Genomic DNA, 24,831 nt, shown 5'->3' on the forward strand with positions numbered 1-24,831 from the left:
AAATCTTCCAAAATGTTCATTTCTGCTACTGTCTACAAACATATAATTCAAATGGTCGTTTTGCAGTCCAGTGTAATTAAAGATTAAAGCTAGATTTGGAGTTGGAGTGTGACTCTCCCCTTCTCTAAACCCAGACATGCTTGTTAAAGCAAAATCTGAATCTCTGTGTCATCTCAGAAGAGCCTTCTGATCTGGGACAGAAGAAAAACCAAATTTAAGAGACTATTTTATTTCCACTAATACTGATTATTTTGACTCTTTAACAGCATTTTAAGGTATAAATATTATCTCAAAATTTATCAGATAATATATATATATATAATGTATTTAAACTTTTTGTCATGATATTATGATATTAGTGGTCATATAGAGTGCTAACTAATTCTAGAAAAATGCTTCATTTTGCTTCCTATACATGATTTCAGGTTTGAGTCTCTATCAGGAATTAGAAATTACTTTTTTTGTACTTGATGTACATAACAAAGTATAGTCCTTTACCTCTATGAGATCTGCTGTATATGACATTTTAAGTGTTACAGTTTTCTGCAGTGAACCAAGACTATGCCTAACAGTGGCTTTTGAAGTCTTCAAAAAAAGGATGGGGACCCACAACCTTGATTCCACTAAGACTTTGCTAAGACCACTAAGCTGACAAACATCACCTAAAGATCTGCTTTGGACTACAAACTTCTCACAATAATTTTGAGGTGGCTAGCTGAGATGACCAGCATCACAGATTATTCTAGCCAGGACTTGAGCCAAGCCCTGAACATTACATAAAGACTAGACAACAAATGATACAGCTAGCTCTCTCAGGACTTGACAACCCAAATTTTTCTTTTCATGATTCCCTGGAGCTGCCATCACCTCAAACAGCAGCAAGTAAATTTAAAAACATGATGCCCACATTCCCAAGAGATGGGGTGGCTAGTTTTTATCTTTAATTGGGTTATGGATATTTGCCATTGTTTAGAGGGGTCAGTTACAAGTTGTTATTGATAATGGTCAGGCAAAAAGTTAAACAAAGGAGAATAGATTCAGAGTTCTAAAAATGTTCAGAAAATCAGAACTTTAAGCATGGTAATCTGTAAGGATAATATTACAATTATCATCTTCAATTTTAAAACAAATATAAATTAGACAAAACACTATGGAGGTAGAGAAAATATGGTATATATATTTAGTTTATTTCTTAAATTCAAAGAGTACTTCTCCCAATATTTTAGCACTCCAAGGTATAGTTTTAACCATTTGAAAAATTTAGTTTTATGTCTCACCTTATTCCCTGTCAAAGATTAATTCAAATTGGAATGTGTTAAACAATTTCAATGTAAGTTTCATTGATTAGAATAAAGTATATTTGTATAATGTAAATTTTTTTATTTAAAGTGTTTACTTACACAAACAAGCAGAACTACCATTATACTCATAAAAATGTGTGCCTATACAAATATATGTGGTTTCAAGTTCCAACTATCAAACACAGAAATCTTGTCAATTAGAAAAATAACATCATTTTGAGTTCTCTATCTGACCCAAAAAATATGATAACCAATCAATCTTTGTGAATATGGGGTGTAATAATTTCTTCTTGATTTCAGTCTTCTAAGTTGTGGGAATAACTAATGTGTTGTTGTGTGACTATTTCAGGAACACTGATTTTCATGTTAGTAGGTGCAGAGAAGAGGAGTGAGGCTGTAAAGATTGGTTCAAGTGCTCTGAGACTCTGAGGACGAACTTACAGATCATAGGAAAGTTTATTTGGAGGAGAAAAGTTTAAGGTAGTATGCCATTCAACTTGTAGTATGGTTTTATTGGTGTTGGCTAGTGAAATTCACAGTGAAAATCAAAGGCACAGCAAGACATCATAATAGTTTGGAATATTTTCATTTTTTCAGATAAAGAACTAATAAATCATGTGTGTATATATATATATGTGTGTGTGTGTGTGTGTGTGTGTATTTTTAATGTATAAATACCACACACATATATATATTGCTTTATTTCAGATAGTTTTCACCTGAAAGTGAGTCTAAAAGAAGCTTTTGGAAATAGATATACAGAGATTTCCTGGTTCCTAGTTCTTCATTTATGGCATTTCTCTACTTCTTATTACAATCCTCTATCCTAGAAGTAGAATCATTAAACATACACATGCAGGAAGAGTAAATCTAGTGTAAGTCATTAACACAATTTAAAAGAAGTATATTGGCAATTTTATTTTATTTTAAATTTATTTATTTATTAAGGATTTCTGCCTCCTCCCCGCCACCGCCTCCCATGGCAATTTTAAACAAGTGAAATGGAAAAAGTGCTACAGTGTTATATTTTTGAACGTAACACTAAAGAAAGGCATACTAGCATCTTCATCCTTTCTAGATGTTGATTTTAATGTTTCTGCTATATTCTTCAATGACTGTAGTTCGCAATATGAAAATAAAAACTCAGTGATAACTGACAAAGTCAAAATGCTTTTATTTATACTTAAGTTTAGCAAGTACATTTTAAACAAAATTGTACTTTAACTTAACATACGGTAGAACAGAGAAACAATACATGTAAGTTTCTATTCTCTAAGACACTACTGTATTTTTTCTTTGAAGGACAAAAAGCCAAGCAGAAATTAGCATAAAAATGCATCAAATATAGTCAAGTTAACATTAGTCAGGGTTTAGTTCATGTTCTTAAATTGGTCAATCTAATGCACGGACAAAGTTTACATCACTGCTTTTAAAATATGCACATGTTCCTTCTTCCTTAATGTAACACAGAAATGATAATTCAGTAAACAAAACTTTCCTGATAAACATAAGTGAAATAACTCGATGATGAATATTTTCAGATATATACTGGAATCACAAGCATCTTCATTAATGTAAAGCCAGGAAGTTCAGGCTGAACACAACTGCTGTGCCATTTCTAAACAGTCATAGTTACCTCCTTTAAAGAAAAGAAAAAGTGTTAGTTCTTCTGTGGAATATTACTGAAACATAGGTATGAAAGTTCTAAAACATCTATCTTCAGGAATGTAAAATGCTTTGATGTAACAGGATTGATTTAATATTGGTAAAGTTTAACTTAACATCTCTTTATGTTAATACATCAGATTTCAAAGATCCATCAAGTAAACTTCATGCTACAGCTTCTTTTCTTTACATAGCATTGAAGACATGGAAAACTGATAAAGACTCTTTTCATAAACTAATTTATAATATAGATCCTATAGGGATCTATATTAGCTTTTCCTTTTGCACATAAAGTTACACTTGAAGCTCCTGTGCTTTACAAAACAGAAGGAAAGACATTACCTGGTTTGGCCCTAAAATAATTATAGCTTTGTACATTTCGAATTTTCTTTCATTCCCCATCTTAACTGTAAGACTATGTGTACCTTATAGAGACAAGTTCTTGATATCATTTGAACCTTAAGTGGTAAAATCAATATTCATTTAAATATTTGTAATATAGAGTCCATATCATCTGGTAGTTAGATATCATTTGATTGATATATGCAAAGTTTATTATTGAAAATGAAAAAGAAATTCTATTCTGCCTCTTTGGGCTTAAAATTGCTCTTTTGCATTGTAATGGCTTTTGACCTGCATGTTTAGCAACCTAAATAAATAGCCTTTGGTTACAAAAGAATGCATCTATAAATTAGCACAAATCCTGTGCTCAAGAAACACTTAAAATTACATCTTTTTAAAATCACATGTACCCTCTGTAGAAGGAAGCAAGCGTCACCACACTTGGCTGATACTGCCATTTGAAAATCATCTCATATTGGAAAAGATTTTAATTGTAAGGGGTAAAATATGGAAATCTCTAAAATATTTTTTCTGTGTATAAGTTTTCATGTTATTCAATGGGAAACATTTTACAACCAAAAATCAAGAAGATATAAGATAGCAAAATAAAATAATTGCATCTTATGTTAATAAGAAAATCTAGAGTGTTAGACTTCATTAGAAGGTAAATAGAAATTTGCCCAAGAAAGAAATGGAACTAACTTGAATGTTGCAGGGACTAGAAAATAAAACACCTATTCATAAAAATTGTTCTTTAATCTTTAATCTTAGAAAAGTGTTTAGGCTAGTCTTTTGGAGATAGATTCTGAGCACAGTAGTGAAATTCTTGTTTCTAGACTGTTCAAGCTGTGATAAAATTAGTTTCTCAGTTCTACAATCCACCTCATCCTCTGTACACACAGTCTCAATATTAATGGAAAGCTCATAAACATCCAGTCATTTTTACCAGGATTGGAATTTATACAATAATAAGACTTGAATCATGCAGTGCAAATTGTGAACATTATAAATTTTAAGCAAGATTAAAACAAACCATGTCATCTAAAGAGTTATATAAACACAGAAATGAATGGAAAAAACAATCACCATTGGTCTTTTGGAAAAATGCAGTTTTTGAAAAATCTTTCACCTTATTATGTTTAATTCTTATCTTCATTACAAGTGACAAACATATCTGTCAGTATCTTTCATTAAATGTGCCCACTTACAAAGAAAAGCCTATATGGAATAGTTTTCACATCAGCTTGCAAATCAGAAACACTAGACTACAAAGAAGACAATATTATTATGTAAATCGATTGGTTTAGCCAGAATGAAATAATTTGAGAGTCCAATAGTAAAACTTCTCCAAATTTAAGGATAGTAAGTTTTAAACAGTGTGACATATTCTATAATATTGAGACATCATCTACTACTTTTTTGAATATTCCAATACAGACTGACGAGAAGAAAGGAACAAGTATTGACCTGGTAATCAGCACTGCTCTTTGGAACAGTCTCAAAGTTTGCCACGTTTCAATTCAAAATGCATGTCAGCTATAATATGAGTGATTTATCATTTAGTAGTAGCTGTCAAAGTAAACTCCTAGATAAAACAAAAACATCTGGAAGCATAAACAGAAGAGACCTGCTGCTGAATTTTAATCCAAATTTGCCATGCTTACTTCATTAGAAATAGGCAACAGCTAATTAGTAGTTGACTGCTTCATGTTTTTAAGAGAGTTTACACTTGAACCTCAAACAGAGATGATCTTAGATTCATTCTATGTGTAAACATAATTATAGACTAAGAAAAGCAATCAAAATCCCTCCTCAGAGGAATGTTGGCTGCTTTGAAACTTGTAAGAAGGACACATACATTGGTACTTGGGGATAATTGGCAGTTAGTTTACTGCTTTAATATATATTCAATGGGTAAAATGAGGAATTACATGTATATACACATAGCAGTGCTTTAAGTAAAAATACAAGTTTGTGAAATCCTCCCCTTATTGTAGAAATGTGTCACTTGGATGGCACAGGAGGATGGTATGGTCTTCTCCATATAGGACCCTCTCTAATGATAGGTTGAATACCTCAAAATCCACATTTAGCTGTCCTAAATACAGTAAGTGTGACACTTCCTTCCCTCCTGTGTTATACATTTAAAGTTTATAGAAAGGAATAACTAACATAAGGCTTCATAAAGAGGGAAAACAAGTGGGAAATGCAAGTAAAAAAAGAAAAAGATTCATACCATTCACCTAAAATGGTTAAGAAGACACACTACTATATGTTTAACTGATCTAATTTGACAATAGTATTCAATTTTCAGTACCATTTGGTACATGTTCTTTGTCTATATGATGAAGAGATGATTCTGAATATTATACTTTTAGTCATTAATCATGGCTATTTAGATTATATATTTGATATTGCCAAAATATTTTACTTCATCCTTCATAAATAATTTCTAAGTTGGCATTACTTTTGATGCAGTTGGCTGAAACATTACAGATTGTATATAATTAGATCCTGGGTACATCACCAAAATCAAAATCTTTATAGCTTAGAAAATATTCTTCAGGATGTGAAATAACAACTACATCATATTGATATGGATTAATGTATTATTTTAAAAGTTATTTCAGTTTGTTGGTCATTCCAAAGGAAACTACATGTGTTACCACAAGAACTGAGTAACATAAATGAATAAAATCTCAGCTGGCAATTTACATGAGTAAAATTTTCATCATGACAGAATTTAGTTCTAGGGCAGATACTACACAATGAATAAGATTTTTACCTGTCTAGTAAGAACATTTGGTACTTGAGAAGTGTCATTAAATGTTTTTGATCACTTAAGTACTGATTATTAGATTCCTAGGAGGTGTAAAAATCGTAATAATTACAAATCACCAATTTGTGGCCTGGTCTTTAATAAGTAAATTTTTAAAAATATTTCAGGATATTTCCTGAGCAATGCAGGTCAAATGAACTATTTCTAAATCTCTTGAAAATGCTAGTTAATTACCGGATTATGCTTAGAACAGAGTATAAAGAGTGTAAATATTCATTATGTTAATGAGCTCATCATATTTGCCTTACTCCTTGGTTTTGTTTGTCATTTTTATTCTCAAAATTATTTCTGTTTTCTGTTGCTAGTATAATAAGGAATAATCAGTGTTTTGAATGAAAAGGGAAAAGAAAAGAATAAAGGAGGCTTATTTGGTATGCTGGGAATCATCTTTTATCATTGTCTTCCTTAAAGACAAGGGATGTGCTAGTAGCAAGGGAGTAAATAACTTGCTCCACCGCTCCACCATCATCAGTTCAAAGGAAAATGTAGGCATGTCATGATCTAGAAATTAAAGCTCTCTGTTATCTTAGAGAACAAATCAGGCACAATTTCTACTACGAAGTGAGCTCACAGGGCATAACAACAAATATTAATCATTTGTACCAATTAATCGTCTGCAAATATAGGTTCTATTAAATACCATATTGGAGAAATAGAAATCTATTTCATAATAAGCACAGCTCAAAGTAAGTATTTCTACATTTTATTTTCTCAATACATCTAGAAATAACATTTTATCCATCTTCAAAATTGTTCCACCTACTTAGCCTACCATAAACCTGCAGTGTGGATAAATGTGATAATGCTTGTGAAGCACTATGAGCTCATTTAAAGAAACTGGGCAAAGAAACTATGAAGCAATATGTTTGGTAATTTGATTGCCCCCTAAAAAGTTGGTTCAATCTTTAGTGAATTCTTCCTATGTCTTCAAGGTTCTATTCATCAATTATGAACAAATAGTAATTGAATGTTCCATATTTTAAAAGAATCAGAGTACAAATTCTAAAGAATCACAACACTAGATAAGCAGGTAACTGCTACAGCACCTATCCATGTCTTTGATCACTTGGAGTTCCGGCATCAGTGTTCAGGCTGCAAAGAAAAACAATAAGACCTGGTAAAAATGTCATTCCAACAAAGAATGCAAAATTTGCTACAAAATCAATTTATAGTATTTTATGTGATAGATATGCATATAAATTATTCAGCATTTGAATAATTATGTGTACAATCCATATTCTATTTTATCTTTATCTTTTAGTAGAAGCTTAATTTAAAAATAAAATTTATAAAATAATCAAAACTGTAATTTACAATAATTTTTAAAACTTAATTTTGTTCTCTGTGGGTGATATTAATAATATAAAAATGTTCTATTCTAAATGATAGTCCACAACTAAAACATACTCTACTACTTTATAACCTGTAGTGAAAGGCATGGTTAGCTTACTAAATAAGCATTTAGGAGGTTTTCTGCTTTCCTTCACTATTTAAAACACCTGTAAATATCCGTACCATTTTCTACTGTGGCAAAAAGTCTCTGAGAAAGGTTGCAGTATTCCTTTTAGATGACATTTCCTTCCCTGGCAGGATGCTTTCTTAAATGTAACTGCTCATGTTAAACGTTACAAAAGTGAGTGTCTGCAACGTTTTTAGAAGTTTATGTTTTGAGCAAAATGCATTTCTGACTTGTCCTACACAGCTCTGATGTTTGCTTTAAAGTATTTGCTTAGCACTTTCTGACTTATATAATGAAAAGACTCTCTAAGTACTAATAAGCTTCACCAGAGGAAAACTAGGTTATCAGATTTTCTTTTGTAGTGGCTACCTTATTTTGAAACTATTCAGATTATTTTTTAAATGAGTTCAAGTCCTAAGCCTAGTGTTTCTTTAAGTTGATGTATTATTGGTATATTTCTAAGTTTCAGATGAGAACTAAATTACTTGGTATCAGAAATACCACTGATGGGTCATGGCTCCCTAACCTAAATAAAAAGAAAGAAAAAATGTGGGGTTACTATCAACATAATTCTGTTTTAAGGTCATTTAATCCAAATGAATTATAAAATTAATTTGTATGAACCTCATTTCATTTGTAGAAAAAAATCTTAATATGTGTTATTGTCACTAAACAACAGTAGCCAAGTTATCTTGAACTGTAGTTAGTTTGTATAGATATAGCCCAACTTATTTGAGAGTATGAAAGTAGACCACAGCAAGTCAATTCAAATAAAAAAAATGCTGTAGGATCTGATTTATTCCATGTGTTTGGAGTAAAAGCACTTGACACCATATTTCCATATATATACATATATATGATTGTGTTTTAGGAACTTAACTTTTAAAACCAAATTTCTTAAAAATATTAATCACCTCACATTCTCATTTGTGAAAAAAAATGTTTTACTCAAACTTGAGATAAGATACAGTTCACCTTTTTCTCTGGAAATGATATGATACAGAATTTAAATATTTTTTCACTTTTAAAATAATTTCTCTTAAATTTTAAGCTTTTAATATAATTATGTCATTTCCCTATTTTATTTCTTTCTTCTAAACAATCCCTCAAAGTTATACCTTCTTGTGCTCATTCAAATTCATAGTCTCCTTTTTCAGTGTTTGCATTAATCATCTATTTATATACATATATATTTTTAAATATATAAATACTAATTGTTCAGTCCTGATAGTGTGTTTTATATGTATGTTTTCAAGTGTTCCTCTGACTTTGTGAAGTAATAATATACTATATACTTTCTCCATTTTAAAACTATAGTCCCTTGCATGATTTATCTTACACACAGTATATGAAAATTTTTCTGTCCTCACCGAGGGCAATGTACAGGGATCTGTGTGCTATAGCTACATAATAAAAAGCCCAATTTGACAGAATATTTTAAATGCTACTTATATGTCAAATAATTCTTCTCTACTCAAAGCTACATATGTAAGCCCAAATGCTTACTTCATGTATATTTAATAGAACATAGCAGTAATGACAATGTCTACTTGTCATTTGGTGTCAGAGTTTGAATCAGACATCTTGAAAGTCAAATGCAGAGAGGTAGAAAGACTTAATATTTGTATTAGTACTAGGTTGGGTAGATATTAACTGAGAAAACCTGGCTACTTTACCAGTGCTCTTTAAGCAACTTTATTTTACTTCCTACATGCATGTTTTAAAATGGCAATAAAAACATATATGATTAGGAAAGACTGGTAATTCTTGAATCTTATCAAGAAGTTTAAAAACACTTTAATTCTGCTTTCCAGCAGAGAAAGGGGAGGCTACTAAACTAGGTCAGGAGCCACTTGAAACATGCATGTCACTTGCTGAATGTCATACTCTTTTACAGTTCTCCTGTAGAGAGTAATTTTGAAATCCGATGCTCATTTTTTTTCTAGGACATTAATCTAAATAATCGATTATTTCACTTTCTATGACTATGTAAATCATAAAAGGTATAATGATTAAGTTTAATTTTAAATAGAAGACATAAGGAAGCATTTTAATATATTTAAAACTATAATTAATTTCGCTATTACTTTATTTGCCAAACTAATAGAAAAACATTAAGGAATTTTATTTGAAATAAATCAGAATATGGGCAAGAATGAAAAATTAAAGTAATGTAAAAAGATTAAACTATAACTTGTACAAATTTTCAAATGACAACATCAGATATCACTCATTGGAAAATTAAAATGCAATTAATAATGGGGTAACTGATTTTATCACTGTTTTAGGTTTTGCTTCACTCACTAAACAACTGTTCATAGTGTCTAAGATTCAAATCAAATCTAATTATTTTGATAATTTAAGAAAAATGAAAGTAGTCAAACATTTACTGAAAATTAAGTTAAGGAAGAAATACTTGTCAGGGAATTTATGTTCTGGAAAGTTATTTGAGGCATTGGAAAGATATTGTCTTGATAATTATTTACATTGATGACAAAAAGATTACAGCATTATTATAAGGTTGAATGTGAATGTTAATTTTCATATATTGAAAATATAAAATATAAGCTTAATGAAACAATGAGATGTGTATAAATTCTAAACTATATTTTATTTCAGTTTCCTTTCCAAAATATAATGTCATGTGACTATTATAAATGAGAAACAAGCTTGCTAGATCAAACAGATACAAATTTTATACTAAAACCCTGCAGTAAGGAAATCTCTGTACATAATTTCTCTTGACAGTGTAGACTGACTTTGATAATAAACAATCCTATTACTATTTCTGCTACTCTTCACAGATTTAAATAAAAATGTATAACATTTATATTTTTCTGCAACTAGTATCCTAGCATTTAAGCATTGAATTTGCAAATGTTTATTATTAAATTTGGTTTTAGGTAATCTTAACTATAGACTGAATAAAGCCAACAATGTGTTTCTATGAATAACTTAGTACTGGGGTACTACTAAATTTCCTAGCTAACTAGAAGACTACAGACATTGATTAATAGTGATGTAAAATGAGACCAATTAATTAGTCACAGGACCAGTGTTCATTCTCATTGTCTATAGCAATCTAACTAAGTTCTTTTGGGTTAGTTCCATACTTTTAAAATTAGCTAATCACAGATTTTTCAGCAACCACATAAGCATAATATTACTAGGGCAATTTAATGTCAGAATCTGATACAAAAGAGCATATTGGTACACATATACTATAATTTTATTTGTTCCACTACTCAAATTTTAAGGTATAAATTCCTTATTCAGAAATGAAAAAAAATGTTGGCACAGAAGCACTGTATAACCACGTGGCAGTTATATATCAATTCTAAAATTTGAAATTAATAAGAGGATGGTGGTATGACTAGAATTGTCTATGAAAACCTTATATATTTTGCTTATTAAGTTTCAAAAATGAAAACAGAAGTGAAACTTTTGTTCCAAGACTCTTTTTAACAGCTCTTCAGATGTGTATAGATTAAACACAAGGCAGGGTAAATTCCAGTTTTTTTAAAAAAATAGGGGCTGGAGACATTAGTAAGTGATTAAGAGCACTGCATGTTCTTCCAGTGAACCCAAGTACAGTCCCCAGAATTGAATTTTAGTAGTTCACAACTGTAGTTAACTCAGTCTCTGGAATATCTAAACCTTCTGGACTCTGCTGTCACCTACACTCATGTGTATATACACACACAGATATACACATACACACAGTTACAAAAGAATAAACATAAATCTTTAAAAACATTATGTGTTTGTAAACATGAGGCCTAAAATAGTAGTTACTAAAGAGAGAAGCTGAACAATTTTTCCTCTCTGGTAGTGAAAAAAGACCTGTTTATTAACAAACTACTATATAACTTGTGTAGACTCCAAATGCCAAGGACCAAAACAATATGTCTTGGTTTAAAACTCTCATTATCTTGCTATCACTGTAATTTCCTCTGTTGTATAAGAGAAATGTAGCTGAAATTAAAAGTGTGAAAGTCGTATATCTGTACAAAAGATTTCATAATATCAACATGATAATCACTGAAGTTGTTGGATCAGAACAAGTGATTTTGTTAACTCTGCAATGACACAGTGTAAGCTACCTATGACAACAAGGCCATAAATGAAGTAGTTCCGCATCCTTCTAAAGAAACATGACCTGTGTCATAGTAGAAGAGTTTTTCACAGCAGTGTGGCATGATATAATATGGGAGGCATGGCTGACCAAGGTGAAAATCCTGAATGCTTAAAATAATTAAAATGTATTCCTCCTGATGCTAAAAGCAGCAAAAGAAGCAACAGTAACAAAAGATTCAAGGCACTTATGAAACTAAAATAACATTCTTATTTGCTACTTTAGAGAAAGATACTCGGACTTTACAGGACTTTTGGTATAACCTTTCTTGATCTATGATGGCAGTTGCAGTGGTATTTCTGGTGATTTGAAGAAGAATTGCCATCAGAGTATCTTATATTTGAGTATTTAGTCACCAGGCACTGGAACTATTTGAAAGAATTAGGACGATTAGGAGGTGTGGCCTTGTTGGGGTATGTGTTGTCTTTTTGGAGGAAGTATGTTCACTTGGGCCGGGCTTTGAAGTTTCAAAAACACCAAACCAAGCCCAGGTGTTTCCCTCTCTCTCTCTCTCTCTCTGTGTGTGTGTCTCTCTCTCTCTGTGTCTCTCTCTCTCTCTCTGTCTCTCTCTCTCTCTCTCTGTCTCTGTCTCTCTCTCTCTGTCTGTCTCTGTCTGTCTCTCTCTGTCTCTGTCTCTGTCTCTCTCTCTCTGTAGCTCTAAGCTACTACTTTTTCATCATCTTCCTGTCTGCTGCCCTATATTTCCTGAATTATGATAATGGACTAGGCTTCTGAAACTAATCAAATCCTCAATTAAATGCTTTATTTTTAGAAGGGTTGCTTTGGTCATGGTATCTGTTCAGAGGATTGGAACACTGACTGAGATAGTAATACAGCACTCCTAATTTCAAAGAAAATATTTTATAGGAGTTCTTTAAGGTGACTCACATTTCTATAATCTCTTTAGTAGCTGGAGCGTTAAACCCCTCTATAAGAGAGTATATGTCCATTGTTTATAGACAGCATTAGAGAGATTGTGCACACCAACGCAGTAGAAGACATCACATGAAGGGAATTAATTGATGGGATTAAAGCAAGAAGCAGTTAGTAAAATTTCTAAAGAGATACTGAGAAGACACTGTGTTTGGGACTTATTAAAGACCTTTATTAGATAAATTCTTTGCTATTTTAAAAATCATACATGCATGATAAGAATTCATAAGAAATCTTTCTTGTCTTATCGTGTTTTATAGTCATACCATCAATTTTCTTACCATTGCACTAAATTGTGCAACCACAGTTCTACAATGAGGGGAATTTTTCTGGTAATTATCAGCATGTACCTTTAACCATTTGTAGGAATGGTTATATTTACTTATACTCTAAGTATATAAATAACAAACAGAAAATATAATAAGTTTCAGGAAAGATAAATACTGTTTAAGTTGAATTTGTGATTGGGTAAGAATATATATGATGCATATTTAGAAAAAAATACACATTTCTAAAAAGTTCATATTGAAGATATATTTTGATATATAATGTACAAGGTCTAAATATGTTGTAAGCAATGTTCTTTCAAGATGTAAAAGTTAAAATTGTACATTCCACTTTTTCTGTCAAATGTACTTTGCTTTTTAAGTTGTCATTGTCATCGTAGAGTACACTATTTAGGAGAAATCATAAATTTTGTATCATTCAGTGGTGAGTGCCTGTTCTGAAGAAAGTTCTAGGTTTCATGTTTTTGAGCTAAAACTACTTTGAAAAAATATAATAAGCTTATTTTTATCATAAAATTTTTAATTTTGGTAAATATTCTGAATTTAATATCTGTTAGTGGTGTTGGTCACAATCGAAAGGAAATTATTGAGAATTCCTTTGCATTAGAGACAAATATCAGAATAAAAATATTTTGCTGTTCAAACATCTTATACAATCCAATATGAAGTGAGCAAATGTGAAAATTATTCATAGGGACATCTCACTTAACAAACATCAGCCCTTAGCATATTCTGCTGTTTTCTTTTTATGCAAACTAATGAAGTGTCCAGCACAGACACAGTGGCCCACTATGCCCTTGCACATTCTTATGATCTCTTTTCTGAATTAATTTTTATTGCTTTATTTTATTACTAAAAAGTTCATATATACTACCTGCTTTTAACTAAAATTTAGTAGTTTCATATTATGTGTGTGTTTTTCTTATTATTATTAAGATGATAATGATATCATTGTTTTAAAATTTAAGAAACTTGCACCATCAACTCTACCAGTCACTCTTAACAATGAAATACGGTCATACAAAAGTTAACTAAAGTATAAACATGCAAAAGGAGAAGTCTCCCTGCGATCATAAAATGATGTTGTTTCCTGTTCAGCAGTTCATGTTACTGCTGTTCATGCTAATTAATTACAGGAACGGTTGCAGTAATGTGCAAACAGGGAATCTGAGAAACTGAGAGGGCTTTTAGGTCTCCAAGTGAAGTGAAGTCAATTTGGGCATGGGCAATCAAATATAATGAAATCACTTGTCAGTGCTAAGCTTGCAAAAACTGTGAAGTTTGACTGGGGAGTAAAAGGATTATAATTAGATTTCCAATAGGATAATAACTAAATGGCAGAATGCAGTAAAGAAAAAATATTACTTTGTTAGCTAATGGTACTGCTGTTCAGTTTTAGTTTTTATCAGCTCACTTGTACTTGTGCTAATTTAGTTTGCCTTTATCAGCAAAAATGCACCACACAAATGCCACTTAAAGGTCATTTGCAAAAATCATTGATCTGAAGGTACACTTAATGACACCTGGTATGTTTATTTTATGTGAAGTTGAGATTGACTGATAAGATGGTTGATATGCTGTCTTACAGGTCCCCAGCTGAGTTAGAAGATCTTGAATTGGACCACATTTGGTCATATGCTCCTCTCAAAAATTCAGCTCCTGAGACTGCGGACATAATCATCAAAGTGAGTACTTTACACATTGTTGAACACCTTGAAACCTTTAGGTGGAGGTATGATTACAGACTGCAGAAATACAAAATTCTAAATTCTGTTGACTGAGATTTTCTACGTGTGCTATCGTTTTTGTCAAACAACATTCAAAGTATTTTAGAAATAAAATAAGCTGATGAAACTTATAAAAGGTATAATTATCCTGAGTAGTTTGTCTTCATTCAAATTTATGTGGACACTACGGTAAAACCAGATATGATTTCTTTGCTTCTAACAATGGTTATACAATCTTTTTATCAAGTTCCCTTTATATCTTCTTAAGAAGATGTCATGGTGCAACTAATTGAATTTCAAAGAGAGAGCACTAGGTTAACGATAGATTTCTAACCAGCAGAGCTATCAACAATAGGAAGAGAAAGAACATCAATGAAGCCTGAGCTGTTTCCTGTGATGGAGATGTATTTTGGCAATGGCATTGCATTGGCATGAATGAATTGATTCTCACAAAGAGAGAAAGTGATCTTCCAACCTACAAAATTGAGTAGGGCAGGAATGTGAAAATATGTAAGCAGTTCAAGGCAAATAAAAAAGAAACTATAGCATACAAAAACCAAAACTATTAGCAAGACTAGAACATAATGGCTAAATTTACACTTCATGTTTTTTATGTAAAATATATGATGTATATTTAGAAAAAAATACATAGTTACAAAAAGTTCATATTGAACATATATTTAGTTATTATATAATATACAAGTACCTAATATGTTGTAAAAACTGTAAACAGGCATTAAAGAGTTTCTAAAGATTATTAATGAAAATAAAATTAATCTTTCAATTGTAAATACTTAAAATGATAGGCTAAATGATTAAGGATCTTATGCAATTATTACAGTTTACTTTGCTAACTATATTTTTGATTGATTCTGTTCATAATTTCAGGTATATATTCCTCTAAGAAAATTTTTTTTCTAACAAAGATTTTTGTTTTTGAAGATAGGATCTACCTATGTAGTGCTGGCTGCCCTGGGACTCACAATGGAGAGCAGCCTGGCCTGAAAGTCATAGATATTCACCTGCCTCTAATTCATGCATGCTAGAATTAAAGGTGTGTTCCACCATGCATGGTCTAAAATTCTCTGTTTGATATGTTGAAATTCTACTATAATTTTAACATAAGATATTCACTTTAGTTTTTCCTAAAGTAATAATGGGAATTTTATCATGTACAGTGCTTAAATGTGGGACTAAAAGATAAGAGAATGGATACTTTTCAACATTTTCACATATTTATTGTGAATGACATTTGATGTAGTTTAAAAGTCTATATTATATCTAATGAGTAATTATTAAATTACTATATTTTCTTATATATGTACAATGTTGATCACAGATACTAAGAAATTTTATTTTTTTATTTTTGAAATGATCAGTTTTCTTGTTTTAAAATAAACTACCACAATACTTACAATATTGCATCTGATTCTGCTATTTTTAATGAACTTAGTAAAAATATGTTTGGAAAAAAGTCAATATAAAATGTATGTTTCTTTAGACATAAATTAATATGAAAAAGCTATTTAATGAATATGGAATGAATTCATTTTTACTTATGTGACTACGTTGATCACACTTGAAAAACATAACTGTTGTTTGTTATGTGAAAATAAAATAAATTGATGAAAATTCAAAATCTACTTATCTCAGAGTAGGAAAAATGTTATTTCTGTCATCTAAAGGCATCATAAAAATAAAGAAACTATAATAAACAGGTCCACTTGTAGTGTTTACAAACACAAAAGCAGTGAAATATATGTCACATTTACATTATGCTTATGAAATGTTTCTTTTAGATGTAAATAACATCTAAATATGTATCCTGTCAGTAGTAAACCTGGGAGAACTTTGCTCACATTATATCTATGAAATTCCTAAGTAATTGCACTGTTAGGAGTTTTAAAGTCATATCATATGTTTTTCTCAAATGAAGATCATTGTAGATTGTTAATTAGGTCAGAGTATAAAGGATTATCTTTACTTTATCTGAATGAAATCTATTAACATAGAAAGTTTTGCCACCCTGCTTCCATGGAGCACACATTGCACACTTATAGTAAGGACAATGTTATTTATTGTACCTTGCATGGCAGCACTGTCATGAGGAGTCCCATTGTTTTCTATTTCAATATCTGGAATTCCCGTATCTGAAAGAATTGGCATTCAGGATTAAGGTACAATTCTTTGTTTTCTGTCTAAAAAGAAATTGCAGGAAGACAATATTTTGATACTATACATAACTATACATAACACAAGATTCTGAGCAGTATTATTTATTTCTGCAAACATTGTCTCTCTTATTTTTGTTATATATATATATATATATATATATATATATATATATATATATATATATATATTTGCTGCCTTCACATTCTGTCCTCCACATATACCCTTTCTTTGTTTCCTTCAAATTCAGTCTCCTTTTTCATTAATTATGATGTTGTTGTTGTATGTGAGTATATACATAGTTTTTGCTTTGTTTAGTTTTCCCCTTCCATTTCCTTTCTTTCTTTTGGCATTTCTATTGCTAATGCTAGGAAGGAAGTTTACATACTATAATTGAATTATGTAGTTAATAATGTATTTCCAAGTACATGGAAAAATATTTTTTTATCACTTGACAATCTAAAGATGTATTCTAGGAAAATAAATGTCTATATAAAAGGAGAAGCAAAGCCTCTAAAACTATTCAGATAGCACACTCTAATGACAAGACAACAAAAATTATGATAGATACAATTGACTAAATCAAAGCAATCCATTATTATAGTGTATTTCCCCTATGGAAGTTATGATAGTGAATGATATTGGCTTACGTTAAGTGCAAGTGAAACCAATATTCACATAGTGATTTGTAGTTTGATATGAGTGGATGAATAAATGTGTTATGATTGTGCTCAAATAATTTACAGATTCTAGTGATTATGCTGTAAAACGTTTATGTGGAGGAGGTTACTTGAAAATTTAATTCACATTGTGTCTGAATCAACTAAAGAAATCTTATGTGATTAACAAGAATCTTGACTCAAAACTGGAAAATTTTAAATTACCATCCCTTGATTCATGCACCACTTTACATCCCTTTAAGTAGAATCTTCAAGGATGCATTTAGAATTTCATTTCAAACTGATTCTCCTTGAGGACCTCATTATTGATACATTTGGCATTAAATCTCCACCTACATTTTTTTCTTCTACCTCCCAGAGAAAGGGTTATTTTGGTTTGTTTCATGACTTATAACGTGTGACCTAAAATTATATTTCTTGACAAAGCCATATTCTTCGTCTCTCTCTTAGTTCAGGTTTTCATTTGTGTGCCTTTCAAGTGAAAATCAGAAATTACCTTTCAACATCCTCAGACCACTGTCGCTAGCTGTAGCTTGTTTCAGTGCTTGCTCCACTTGCTCTCGGCGCTTTGATTCGAACTCCAAGGCTTCCTGAAGTTTCCTCTTAGCTTTTTTCTCCTTTTTCAGACGTTTTTGCATTGTATCTAAAATGTGGAAAAGTAGTTTACAAATGTGTGCTTAATGCAGTATTATTTCTGAGTTTCATAATACAAGTATACATTGGATATAGTTACAAGTACAAAATCAGAGAGCCATAAATATAGCAGCTAACATTCGATTAGCTTCTTTTGGTCCCAGTCTTCACCGGTGCATTTGGTGTTTTGTAGACTGTAGTTGAATAACACCACTTACTTATTGTTACTTTCACATTTCTAATATGTGTGCTATCTCGTACACATCCATCTATACAGTGTTGGCAATTTCCCTGGAGAATTATTGTTTAACGCCATACTACATCATTTAATACTATAACACATTTTATAATTCTCTGAAGAAATAAAATACTATTGTTAGTCATATTTCAAAATTCAAAAAAGTAAATATTTATGAATTATTGTTTTATTCTTTAAAACTGAAATGTTACCAATTAAAGAGACAAATGGCTATTCATTTAAATAATTATGTTTCTCTCCCTTGTTCCTTCCCTTCCTACACACAGACTCACAAACTCATATACATATTAGTGAGAATAACTTTCAGGAGTGACTATATGAGCAAGCTATAAACTGCATATGAAGCCTCTGGTAAGCAAGAAGGATCAAGAAGAGAGCACTAAGTTCCAGCTTAGTTCTCAGGCTTTTTATCTCAAAGAGAAACTTTATAGTCATAGTGTAAACATTAATTCTAATCTCTGAAAACTTACTATGATAGATCCTCAAACTGGATCATTGGTTTCCAAGAAGTGTTGGTTCACAATGAGATTCTAAGCAAATCAACCATCTTCCTATGCCATTTTAAAAGTACATTATAAAAGTAATGAATCTTACAACATTTAAAATGCTAAAAGAGTTTATATGTATATTATATTTTCAACTGAACCAAATGTTAGAATACGTTAGTATTTAGTTTTACTCATTTTACACATTAATGTGTTTTCAATAACTTGAAGAGAGTCAATTACTCAAATAATTTTTGTACACTTGAATTGAAAATTCAGCAATCTAACATGAAAAGTAAAATTTTTGAGACAATGACAGAAAATATTGTGTTTTTTGGATCTTATTAAAGATATCTGAGTATGTTTGAATATGAATTTATTTTGCTACTCTAATTGCATTCACATGATTATTAAAATGCAGCATTAACAAATTATTTCAATCAGAAAAGGTAGTCTATTAAAATCAGTGCTGAACTTATATTCCATAGTTAAAATAATTTTTAAGAAGATCCTATCTTTTGTTTCAGTGTAAAATTATTATTTCTTTTGTGGTGAGTAATAATATATAGTTTCTTGTATTTTCAAGAGGCTACATTTTAAACTACATAAATGAAAATGATTTATTTAAACCTATTATGTTAGCAATATTTTGTAATTATCAATCTACCAATATCTGTGAAAAGATAACACCTCTGCTGGGAAAATACTACAATCTCCACTGTATAGAAGGAAACTGTTTTTGAGATATGAAGGAATTTGTACTGGAATTTAAACCTACTAGCTGTTTTACAAAGTAGGACCACCATTTCAAAAGATGACTTCTCATGTCTGGTAGTATTTTTTTTCTTTGGCTCTTCAGAGAACACATAAACCTAGATAAGGAAAATTCATTTCTATTTTAATACATGGAATTATGAGTATTATAGACTTTCTTGGTAAATAATTGGAATGTGAAATATCCACATGAAATGTCTTTCTCCCACTTGTGTCTCCGTTTCCACAGTTCAACTCTACCACTCACTTTAGTGTTCTCTGGGAATGGTAAGAAACTGAAATTGGTGTTATATATTTTGCTACTCTTTTGTGTTTTATGGTAAATGTAAAGATTTGGGAATTATTTATAAAAGTTAATTTGAAAGTTTGTGTGGCATTCAAATAAACTATCCTAGTTTATGCACTTTGCTGTATACAACTTATACTTATAAAATTAATTCTATGTTGAATAATTAAGTATTCCTCTAATATCCTCTTTTTGTCTCCATATACTTCTGTTATGTTAGTTTAATCCTAATTAATACTGCTTGCACGAGATAAAGCTATTTGGAATATTTTCCTTGCTTTCAGTCTCACGTACATTTTAATCAGAGGATCAGAGAGTTTTCTGTGAGATTGTGTCTCCTAGTAATATCAAAAGCTACACCCTTAACATCTCATCAACTGACTGCCCAAAAGTGAGCTGAACAAGGACATTGGGCATGCCCAAAGTGAATGAGGAAAAACTCAGGAAGCTTCAAGTAAGTATGTAACTAAGAAAAGTTGGAAGTGTGAGAGGAAGTCTTACCCAAGGAAGAGCACATAAATTGGTTGTTCAGTGCCAACGAGTAACATGCAGATAGAACAGGGTATATTTAGGAATATATATGTATACACCTATACTTATATGTACACAATAACAATTAGGGAAAAATAAAGTCATGAATTAGAATGAAACTGTGGAGGGTTGGTTATAGGGGAGGCTTTAGAGAAATGTTGTAATTATATTAAATTCTCAATAATAAAATTGAAAAAGAATTACCCCATCTTTAGAGAGAACTATACAACAGAAATTAAACCAGATTTTTCCTTTGCATAACTTTTGATACATTCCATTGTTTTCAAGGTAAAAGTAAAGTTCATCATTTACACAGTTAAAACTCTTCATAATTTCACTCGTACTCCTATCTCTCTGCATCATTTCTCACCATGCAATTCATTAGAATCAACGGCACTCAAAAATCAAAGTGTATACTTTCGCTTGTGTATAAAGTTTTTTCTTTGTTTCCATCCCTATACTAATGAATACACAATGCTTCAAACTGAATGCTTGCATGCCCTTTTTATTTTTGAGTACTGATTCTTTAAGGCTCAGATTAAGGCATCAACTTCAAAAGATATTCTTTTAACAGTATACAATTTCAACAAGCTAAATTAATCTCTTTGATACCAAACAGATTTTGCACGATCACTCTTGTCACTTTGTTTTAGAATTGTCTGGCTGTGTTAGGCTTATACAATGTAAATTCTTCCAAGGGAGAGACTGAGTTTCATTTACTTTATAATTACAGAATACAGCACCCTGACTATGGAAGAGTAAATATTTTATACATAAGACCAGGTGACAATATCTATGCCTAGATATAATTTATCAGATTATGAGAATATCATAGCAATGTATGTTTTCAAATCTGTAACTAGTCTCAAATACAAATGTCGCTTATTATCTCTTAGAGAAAATCTTATTAGTATATGACTTAGTTACCGCTGTTTGTTAGGTATGTTATTCATTTTTAGCAATTATAAGCTATCCTAGGATATGTTTTTATAAGTAAGGAAATCAATTTCAATATAATATTCACCATTTAATTTAACTTGTTCGACTTACTTCTGCTTTGAAGCTCAACTGCAAGTTGTCTCTCCAGGTTTTCTCTAATTTCTCTTTCTCTGTAGAGTTCTATTCGAAGTTCCTTCTTTTCTTGCTGAATCTGCTTCTCCTGGATGCGAGCGTTATCCAAAGCCACTTTTAGTAGACCCTGTCATATACAGAAAATGGCATGCAGTTCATCTTATCTGTTTTAAAATCTCAAATAGGATATAATTTATGTAGGTGCTAATGTCTTCTATTACATTTATTTTGTTTATAGAAATATTGTTGACCTGAATGTTGGTCAACAGTGTCTCCACGGAGGATAGATTATCAGCAAAAATGAATGGTCCAGGGAATCCAGGGGACAATGCCTGTCCAGGAGCCAACTGGATCTTGTCCATGGGTGATTTCATCAGTGGAATTTGAGGTGGAACTTCTTCTGTAAGGATAAAATTAATGTCAGATGGTTCACAAACTGGCAATCCAAATATTTCACCAACTTATTTCTAATAGACATATATGTTGCGGGAGGTCCTCCCGCTCCTCCAACCTATAGCTGCTGAGATACCAGCCCATTGGGGCGTGGTCTCTCTCCCTTTAAAAAAGCGGCCACTTCCCTCTCCTCTCTCTCTTAACTTCCTGCTCCGCAGGCGACTAGACTCCCTTCCTGGTTGTGTAGAGGGCTGTTGTCTGGGACGGCGATCTGTAAGTTTTTTCCCCTTTAAATAAATACCACCCTATTAATCATAATTCCAAATTGGTGTGCCATTGTTTGTGACTTACGCCTTCACATATATAATGATTTTCTTTTTAAAACTAAATTATGAGTACTCAAATTATGTCATATCCATCAACTAGAGAACCAGATTGCTACCAACAGATGTATATGTTGATATCTATTTCTTTCAGCACTATGAATCTATCTATGAATACATTATCATTATTTTAAAGCCTTAATTGATGTGTAATTTGCAAGCAATAAAATTACTATATTTTAAATATAATTTTAATTTTTAGTAATTTTGTACAATTTTTTAAGCATGACAACAAATCCATTTTAAAACATCTCAATTTTTCCACAATATTCTTCACAAGTATTTGCAGACAGTCTCTATTTGCAGTCTGTTCCTTGGTAATGATTGTTCTACTCTGTCATTAAAGATTTCTCTTTTCTTGACATTTCACACAAATAGAATTATACAATATTTAGTATTTTTATTAAGGTAATTTTCCTTTAGCATCACATTTTTATATTTATACATGTGTAATGATTTTTACTTTTCAATGCTAGGTAAAAATTTGTTTACGTAAATATATCAACTTTTAAGAAGATATTATCTACTTGCTTGAAATTGGGCATTTTTCAGTGTTAATTCTATTTTTGAATATTATTTCCTGTAAGAAAACTGCAAATCCTATCTATTCTCACTTTTTATTTTTAAAGAATCTTCTTTTACATGTCCTGGGCACTTAACTGACATTATCTCTTAGTTTCAGATACTAAGACATTAATAGAATCTTAAATAAGGTATTTTAGAATTGTTTAAGACAGATATCTAGCAATAATAGAAATTTCTTTTTTCATGAGAGCCTAACAATTTGGCTATCAATATTAATTATGGTTAACAATTTCTTATATGACTTGCATGAACTATGTAGTGGTTTCCTCTATACTTGGGAATGGCAACTTTTTTATTTCAAGTAAATGTTCCCAGGGATATAACCTTGGGATTCAACAAAACTCAGTTACTAGTATTTTGGCATTAAAGTTTAGAAGAAGAATCATAAGAGCTCAGTTAATCTATGCATTGAAATTTCTGTATTTCAGTAATGAAATGAAGAAACTTTGAAAAATATGAATATCTTTGATTGTAAAAAAGTCTGCTAGTAAATATATTTGAAATAGATTCACTAAACAATAAAACAAACTAGTTATGAATTGAATCAGTCAACAACTCCACCACGCAACTTGGCCAACCATGGGAAGTCTTGCCTAGCTATAAAATATTTCGACTTAAGACTCCATATCCTCCATTTCGAAGCATCATTACTAGGGTCACCCTAATAGATTCCAGGAAATTTCCACTTCATGGTGTTTCTACACTGTCCCGAATTCCACCTGTCTTTCCTTGCACTCTCTTTCTATCTATGCCCACCATACCTGATACCTCCCATCCTATCCCCATATACCCCCAGTCCACCTGAAAAATCTCCATCAGTTGAGCCTGCATGAAGCCTTCAGCCCTATGTTCTAGTCTCTTTGGGATGGGAAGGTACTTTGCAGGATACAGAAGGAGAATCCTGGATACTAGCCCAGTCACAAATTATCGATCGGCAATCTGTCTTGACTACAGGATGAGCTGGGGCAATAGCGGTGCAGAATGTGTGGAAGCTAAACCATTTTTTGCTTTAACTAGAGGCTCATTTCATGAGAGGGAATCCATGCCCTATGCTGCCTGGATTGTTAAGAACTGAAGATTGCATAGACCATAGACTTAGGGTATAACCAAACAGAACTGGCAAAAATAAATAAATAATAAACTAAAAGTCAATAATTCCTAATGATATTCTGCTATACTCATACATCTGTAGATCTGTGCCTTTTCCAGTTGTCATCAGAGAGGCTTTCTCCAGCAGCAGAAGGGATCAGGTGCAGAGACACACAGTCAAAGGTGATGAAAGACACTAGGAGACCATAATCCACAAAATCACTAAGCAGGGCTCACATGGGCTCACAGAGTTTGAAGAGGCAAGCAAGCACAGGTGTGCATAGGTCTTCAACAGGTCCTCTGCATATATGTTATGACAGTTAGCTTTGTGTTTTGTGGAACTCATAAGAGTGGACGCAAGTGTGTCTAACTCTTTTGTTTGTTCTTCAGACTCTTTCTCCTGTCTGGTTACCTTGTCCGGTCTTGGTGTGAGGGATTTTGCTTTGTTTTGTTATATTTTCTTTTATGGTATTTAGTTGTCTCTTAGAGTCCTACTCTTTTCTCAAACAAACGGGAAGTTAAGTAGATCTGGGGCGAGGGGAGGTGGGGAGGAGCTGGGAAGAGTGGAGGCAGGGGAAACTGTGGTTGGGATGTATCGTATGAGAAAATAATCTATTAAAAAAAGTTACAAAAATGTTTCTCAAAATAAAGTAATGAAAGAATAACATTAATAAATTATAAAGTTTTCACTTATTTGAAATCTAATATAATAGCAAAGATTTTGATAAAATCCAAAGTAACCTATTAATATTTTTACCAAAAGTTATAACATTTATCTTTCCAGAGAGTGTTTTTTATTTAA

The 24,831-nt window shown here is 31.4% G+C and overlaps 1 protein-coding gene across 1 annotated transcript in view; it reads right to left on the reverse strand.

The window, feature by feature from the left end:
- Positions 1–2,449: 2,449 nt before the first annotated feature.
- Dach2 (dachshund family transcription factor 2) overlaps positions 2,450–24,831 on the reverse strand; it is a 511,747-nt gene continuing 489,365 nt past the window's right edge. The window contains exons 9-14 of the mRNA XM_075956831.1: positions 21,831–21,979; positions 21,559–21,706; positions 18,037–18,183; positions 16,773–16,838; positions 7,194–7,239; positions 2,450–2,940 (exon numbers count right to left, since the gene is read on the reverse strand). Of these exons, the coding sequence (XP_075812946.1) occupies positions 7,235–7,239; positions 16,773–16,838; positions 18,037–18,183; positions 21,559–21,706; positions 21,831–21,979 (515 nt within the window). The 3' untranslated portion in view covers positions 2,450–2,940; positions 7,194–7,234. The remainder of the gene's footprint in view (positions 2,941–7,193; positions 7,240–16,772; positions 16,839–18,036; positions 18,184–21,558; positions 21,707–21,830; positions 21,980–24,831) is intronic.

Source organism: Microtus pennsylvanicus, chromosome X (genome assembly GCF_037038515.1).
Source record: "Microtus pennsylvanicus isolate mMicPen1 chromosome X, mMicPen1.hap1, whole genome shotgun sequence".
Taxonomy (NCBI): domain Eukaryota; kingdom Metazoa; phylum Chordata; class Mammalia; order Rodentia; family Cricetidae; genus Microtus; species Microtus pennsylvanicus.